Here is a 7,670-nt window from a genome sequence, read left to right on the forward strand (position 1 = left end):
TCGCCTCTTCGCCGCCCGCCTCCGCCCTTTTCGCGGAATACCCCTCGTGGAAACTTTGTTTCTGACGTTGTTCACAGCAGACGATCGAAGAAGGGCGAGGGGATATACAGACGTAGTATATTCGGTTGGAAACGAAATTAGCAGAGAGTGAGGATGCGAAGTTAACTCGGGATGATTAGTGGAAAATGGTATCTTGATCGGGGGGAGTTCTCTTTCGAAGGTTCTTCTTTTTGAATAAGCCACTCTTCTCTTGTTTCGTTGGTAAAATATCGCGGCCGAGATAAAGTACGGTTGATACGACGTTTAAAGAGAGTTAATGAGCAATTATCTCTCCTTCATCGCTGTGATCCCGAACCGGGAGCACTTCGCTTCCATGAAACTTTGCGATTTCTCAAGTATATAAAAAAGCCGGGAAACCATCATCAACGTTTCGAATCTACTCCGAAAGAATTCCCTCGTGACTTTGAACTTTTTCTTTTTCTTTCAAGCGGACGTATTACGGAGAATTCGTATTCTATTATTGCTGCAAACTCATCCTCGTCGCGACGAAGAGGAAAGAGAAAAGGTGTCGAAAGAAAATCCAAATATTCTTTCGATTATTTTGCTTCTTAATAAAACATATCCTCAAATTATCATTCAACAACGATTAAGATCTAAGAAACAAACTCATCATTCTCCCTCACCAGATTACTCGAATACTCTTCAAATTACGACGAGAATTTGGCTGGCTGAGAAAACTTAGGAAAATCGTAAAAGTAGCTCGCATTTCTGAAGATCGGAGAGAGGGGGGGTCGAGTGCGGAGGAGGGCAGGGTCGGAAGCGACCCGGCAATATGTAATGGGGCACCAATTATACGCGTGACACGGGGCATCGTTATAATTGGATACGAGGTGTTAAATCTGCTGGGTGTGGCTGGTTACGGGAGTTATGAGTGTTCCAGCAATAATGGTGTTGTCGCGGCTCGGCCTATACATATCTCTCGCACGAGCGAAACGCCATCACGGCGCCGACTAACGCGAGGGGAGTCTATTAAATTACACTGTGTGCTTCGCTGCGACGTAGAAAGTAGGTAAACGATATCCTCCTTCTGTCGGAGGAATTAAATCTTGTCCCGATCCTACCCGATATCTAAACCGTTTCCCCGACTGAGCTCGGCGGAGAAGTTATTCCGCTCCAAAATTAGGGGAGGAAATATAATTCCAAGAATGAGGTGTGGATAATACCGTGAGGATTGACACGAATTTTTAATTTGAATTGAGAAAATTGAAAAGAATCTTGATTCTTTTCGAAGATTTTGGGGACGTTTTGAGGAATTTTATTCGAGGAATTGTATTAATCTTGATCAAAGAGGCATGAATTTTGAATCGAGAATGAAAAATGAGACGATTTTTTGATTTTGATCAAGATCAGAGAATCGAGTGAAATGTCACGATAATAAAGTCTCGACAAATTGATTCGAATATTTTGAATCGAGAAAAGAATTTTGAAGAATCGTTATATTTTACTCGCGCGCGTGCACACGTTCTCGTGGTTAGTTAGAGCCTGTCTCGGGACGTTTGACCAGCCGAGAAGCAGGTTCGTTACAAGGCTATAAAGGAACATTAGAAGATCCGCGTAAGGATACGCGGCAATTGCTCAAGAACGAATCAGCCGAAACCCGACACGACGGCTGCTGTCCATCAAGAAATTATCCACCTCTTCGTGCACTATTCTTTGCTTTTGTCTCGATTTCCGAATCTGCCTATCCTGTTAACCATCTTTTCATCCGATGTAATTAAAAGACATTAAAAATCGGAAGTATCGTTTCAAATTGAAGTAACTCGAACAACTCTTATTCCTTGTAACCGAATAATTACAATTTCGAGATTAAAATTCTTCTTTCGTTCGCAAAGATCTTTGACAATTGGAAAGAATCTGAAATCTTCCCTCCAAAGATTCGAGAGTTCTCGAAAATTTTTTCGAGTCGACTCGAAAGGATACAAATTCATCTGCAAAAAGAAAAAAGAAAAAATTGTTGGATCGAAGATGGAAGAACGCTTTGAAATCCATTTACGAGAGATTCAAATGTTTCGAGCGAGAGGGAAAAGAGTTGGCGGAGAGGGCGCGACGAAACGGAGGAGGCGAATCATTCGGTGGTGTGCGTAGGATCGTTTGAAAAGAGATCGGGCCCCCCCCCCCTTCTCGACAGCGAAGCTCTGACAGTCGAACGGGCAGAAGAAGACCGGAGAGAGACTGACTGACTAAAGTATAATCAGGTTTCGACTGAGTCCGCGGCCGCGTGTAATAACAGTAATCCCTTCGTTCGCCGGTAATTTGGCCGTTCGCTCAAAAACTCCAAATTATAGAAGCTGCTGTCATTAGGGCACGGTGAGCAGCACCGTGGATCGCGCGGTCCACCTTCTTCCCCGAACTCTCGGGAATTTTGGGGAAATTCTCTCGGCTCGCCCCATCCATCGCCTCCCTTCGTGGATCGTTAGCGATCCAACGTTTAACAGAGGAGGAGGAGGAGGAGGAGGGGAGGGAAGGGGACGACGCTTTTCCGCGATTTTCGCCACGCGATGTTCCCCTTTCTCGAGTAACGAAGTCAGCGGTCAGGATGTCAATCGCGATCTCGATGCGGCAAGTGTGCGTGAAATGATTCTAAGGTTTCGCAGGAAGTTTACGTTACGTTACGGAGCCGATGTTTTTCCACTCCAGGAAAATCCGCGTATCGACCCGTTCACGGAACGAATAATAAAGAGCTATCATTTGTTAGAAATGAATTATTAATCAGTTTCGAAGGGTTGGAGAAAAACAGGGAGCTTATTAACTCCCGTGATGCGTATTATCATAAAGCAATTCACCACTCTCGCTGGATAAAGCGATAGCCACGAGAAATATAAAAATGTATAACGAGAAAAACAAAAAGTATCGTACGAACAATCAGGGGAATTGGGAAAAATAATCGAGTACTGTTCGACGAAAAATTTAACAAAGAAATTACAAAATGTTTTATCCGATGTTTCGATCGATCTGTTACGATCTGTCTCGGATAGCCGAGGAAGACACAACACACCGTAAGAAATGCCGCGTCCTTAAAAACCTACGCTCGCCTAGGACCAAACGGAGCCCGAGGGAAGGACTCCTCGAATCCGTAGGAGTCCAAGAAGCCGAGGAAGAAGCGGAGAATGATGCAGACAGAACGCCCTAGGGGCCCACTCTCTCTCTGCCGGATAGTCGATCTCGTTCTTTTCCTCCGTTCTTTATCGTATCAAAGGGAAGCTAGTGTGGGGAGGGAGGAGGGGGGCGAGAAGAAGAGGATCGTCGACTGTACGTCTCGAAACACCGTTTAAAACTCCATTACGCTGTTCACCCGTGATCTCCCTTGATCTCTCTACGAGTCAAGAAACTCGAGCTTAAATCGTGAACGATCGCTCGGTTCCAAACATCGTTCGAGACATCGAGGGCGATCGAGAGGATCAACTCCCCCTCCCTCCTCCTCCTCCTTCTCCTCCCCCCTTCTATTCTTCTACTCGAAAGAAAACAGCTTCGAGCAAATGGAGGGGGAGGAAGGAGGGAGAGTTTCGTGCAATTAAATTGCGCTTTACGAAATAAACCGCCACGGTTTGGTTTACGTGAAAGCTTCGACTTGTGAGTGGCATGTCGAAGGTTTTTATCCTCCCCCGATAATCTAAGTTTTATTCAAATGAGCAATCCAGGAAATAATGTCATTCCGCGAGTTCTTTCGCGGGAACGTGAGGTATATTTCATCCTGGCGGTCGACGATATCTCAGCCGGAGAGGGGGGAGGGGGAATATTCACGTAATACGGTAAAATACAAATATCGACAAATGTAAAATACATTCGGGAGAGGGGGAGGGGAGAGGGGCGTGAGTCATTACGGTAAAGCGGCACTGTTGGCTTAAATTATCCTATCGGTCGATTATGTCACGGGGTTCTTTTTTTTTTTTTTTTTTTTTTTTTTTTTTTTTTCTTTCTTTTTTTCCCTTTTTCTTCTCTTTTATGGACGTTATACAACCATGAATATTCATGCTGATCTATCGATAAATAATCGTAATTATAATTGTAAAACTCGACCCGATAACTTTCCTCCCGAGATGCGATATCATCTGGAAAAATTTATCAAACGCTTCCCGAGCAAAATGAAAAAAAAAAAGAAAAAAAGAAAGAGAAGAAAAAAAAATTAAAATGAAACGCAGATACGACGAATTAAACCCCAATTAAGTCCAATTAAGTTGAACCTTTCCAATAAGATCAACCCTCTCCCGATCCTATATCTCTCTCATCTTTAAAATTTACTCCTCCCGATTTTATAATTCAATCGACGCTTCAATCTTTTATCATAAAATTATATATATACACATTCATTAGGAGATTTATTTCTTCGGATCGTAAATTATTATTATCGATCATTGCCAGAGATCCGAGAATTCGAAACAAAAATTTCAATTTCGCCGATCCGACGAAAAATTGTCGACCCGGCGCGCGATGAAAAAGAGGGGAGGAGGGAGGGGGAGGAGGAGGAGGATTAAACCGATTCGGCTATATCTCAACTAATTACGGGCAAACGTATGCAAACGATTCGAGTAAAGTTCAGTCGGATATTTCCATGGCCAGAGGGCTTCCCCTTATTCGCAATCAGTGGCGCACTCCGTCTCTGTCAGCTTAGCACCGGTTATCCCCGGTCTATCTTTCTCTTGATGTATCGAACATTACACACGTGCACGTATATGTATCGTGCGTCGCGCGCGCTATATTTATGCGCGTCTGATAGCTGCGCGAGCGCGAGTGTCGCGACGACGACGACGACGACGACGACGACGACGACGCGTGTATTCGCGCGTTACTCGCGTGCATTTCCGTGTATCGCAGCGTCGCGAAAATTAAAAGTCGCGGGAATTATAATCGCGCGAATCGTGACCGCGGATATTCATTCCCTCCGATAACTCACCTCTCTCGGCTGGCTCGCGAAAAAATTGATCGAGCAGCCAGCTTTCTTCGACAATTTTTAATTTTTTAAAGGTGGGTAGGATCCGTGGATATATTATACGACTTTCTCTCGGTAAAGACTAGGTAATTGGATTGAATAAATTGGCTTCTCGACGTTTGAACTTTGAAGAAGTGTTGGGTTGAAAGTTACTTGGACGATGAATTCGATGCAGATTTAATATTAACCGAGATATTGGATATTGGAGAGGATTGGATAATTCGCGAGAAAAACGAAATTACGTACAAAAAGTAATGAAAATCGTTGGTCCAATTTGATAGAAAATATATACTAGGACTTTAAAGAAAAAAAGAAAAATGATATCATACGATAGAAATTGTATCTTAATACTTTCGAGCGTTTAATAACGAACACGTGACGTCGTTATTTTATCTCAAATCAACTTTGATTCATCGATGAATCACTCAATCCGCTGAATCAGAAAAGAAAAGAAAAAAGAATTACAAATTGTCCGAAAAAAAGAACCCGAAATAATCGAATCCACCCTCGATTAATATGAGACAACAAGACGAGAGGGAGCGAGCAACGATTAAATGCGAAGCGATTAAAAAGTGGGAAAGGCGTTCGATACGAAAAATTCTCTCTATTAACGTTTTCGCTGATGATGCAATAATGACGAATCTCGGTCGAGCTCTGTAATTTACGATCTATATACACAACCAAGCGGCGAGTTAGCGCATAATCGATCGTTGGTTATGTGAAAAACATCGGCTATAAGCTACTCCAGCCTCGGAATCCGATGAAATGTATGTCTTTGAAACGACTGGCGAACGTTAACTTCACCATTGGTCGCGCTTCACGTGCAAACACCCTTCTTCAATCCCATTAGCACCGGCTTTAGACACATGAATTGTACATGTACCATGTCACGATACTTCGTGGCCTATCGTTCTCTTGAACGGTTAACAAATTACAGCGGGGGCTCCCGCTTTTATCTGGACTCCATTTATCGGAACGAAAATTTTCATCAATACCCTATTAAGCGGACACTAATAGAGCTCTTATTATCTAAACCGATCGCTCCAATTATATCGAACGGTTTGCACCAAATGAAAACAAACACGTAACACGATAAACTGACGCGCAACGTAATTCAAAAAAAAAAAAAAAATGAAATACAGTCAGTCGTAGAAGTTATTCGTAATATTGTGTTAATTCTGTTTTATATGGAACATAGATACACTTTTTATGGAAGTTGGAATATTATCTCGAGGGATAAAATCAAAACCTTAAAATTTTAATATTATTTTCGTTTGATTTCGTAACGATATAAAATAAAGGAAAATTTTTTAATATTCAAGTTTTAGGTTGTTTCCAATCGAAATTGTATAAACGTGAAAAATAATAAAATTTTGAAGATTAATTTCGCGCGCTCAAGAAAATTTACGTATAATCCATTCTTACTCTACGTACGACAACAATTTTCATTGAAATCAAATTTTTTAAAATAAATTAAAATAGTCAATGAATTATTTTTGCGATTCACAATTCGAAGGACTTTTATTATATCGAATTTACTCCATTATTACTACGAATTGCTGTTTTTCCTCCGTCGGGTTTGATAAATGGAGTTTTGATCGTTTGATATCTTTACATTCGATTTTCCAAACTATTATCCGCGAACGTACAGAGGAAAATCAACCCTTCTCTGTGTACGTCATATTTCAGATTTCTTTCAGATTATACGCATCGATAAAAGTATACGTCACTGGTAAAAGCGTAAAGTCGTTTAAATAATTCAAGAAATATGAACGCGCACAATCAAATTAGAAACGAAGTGACGAGAATAGAAACGAGTATGATATATGTCCTCGATGTCCCTCCTTTTTTCACGGTTTACAGACAATTGCTATTTTTTTTTTTTCCTTTCTTACGTATTGCGTAAGTCGTGGATAATTGGTATTGTCGAGAGAAACGGCAAGATAAATTTGATATAAATTGAATTACTGAAACGGATATAATTAACGTAACGATGGTTATTTGTGGTTTTTAATCCGTCACTTACGACGAAATTTGTCGAAACTCTCTCAATTTTTATCCCATCCATTTTTATCTTTCCTTCTTTTTTTTTTTCTTTTTCCCCGCTTCTTTTCATTCGACGAATTGGCCCAACAATACCATTTCCATAATGTATAAAATAAAACAGACGTTTCGTGCAAGTGCACTTTATCGATATATATATACAAAGAAACGTCGATTATCCGCCAAATCGCTATACCATAACATTCCGCGTAAAACGTAAAAGCATTGGCCATACATACTCCCCTATCCTAATATCCCTCGACTTATCGCGCAAACTTATCCAAACAAACGACTCTGGTTAAAAAAGGGAAAAAAAATTTGATAAATTCCAATAGAAGCTTCGCCACTCCAAGTATCACGCTATTCTCCAATCTGACCAGTCAGGAAACCAACATCCGCGTAACCGGCATTTCATACCATACAGAGTACACCACGCGTACCGATATTCATGGGTATTTAATCGACGCAACGAAAGGACACAAAATATACATGTATATATATATATATATATATACACTACCAACCTTTTTCCGTTCCGGCGTCGCCTCTTGGTGGCATAGACGGTTCCCAGTTGGCTCATGGCGACCGGGTTGTTGGGTCCCGACGCTGTGGTCGGGGTCGGTACCGGCGCCGAGGTGGG

General features: G+C 41.5%; 1 protein-coding gene across 2 annotated transcripts in view; it reads right to left on the bottom strand.

The window, feature by feature from the left end:
* Nucleotides 1–7,664, bottom strand: part of LOC102681024 (aryl hydrocarbon receptor protein 1) — a 143,392-nt gene extending 135,728 nt beyond the window's left edge. For both annotated transcript variants that reach the window (XM_031510277.1, XM_031510280.1), the window contains exon 1: nt 7,555–7,664. In XM_031510277.1, coding sequence (XP_031366137.1) covers nt 7,555–7,610 — 56 coding nt within the window. In that variant the 5' untranslated portion in view covers nt 7,611–7,664. The remainder of the gene's footprint in view (nt 1–7,554) is intronic.
* Nucleotides 7,665–7,670: the final 6 nt, after the last annotated feature.

The sequence above is a fragment of the Apis dorsata genome, unplaced genomic scaffold, assembly GCF_000469605.1.
Source record: "Apis dorsata unplaced genomic scaffold, Apis dorsata 1.3 scaffold_220, whole genome shotgun sequence".
NCBI classification, from domain to species: Eukaryota; Metazoa; Arthropoda; class Insecta; order Hymenoptera; family Apidae; genus Apis; species Apis dorsata.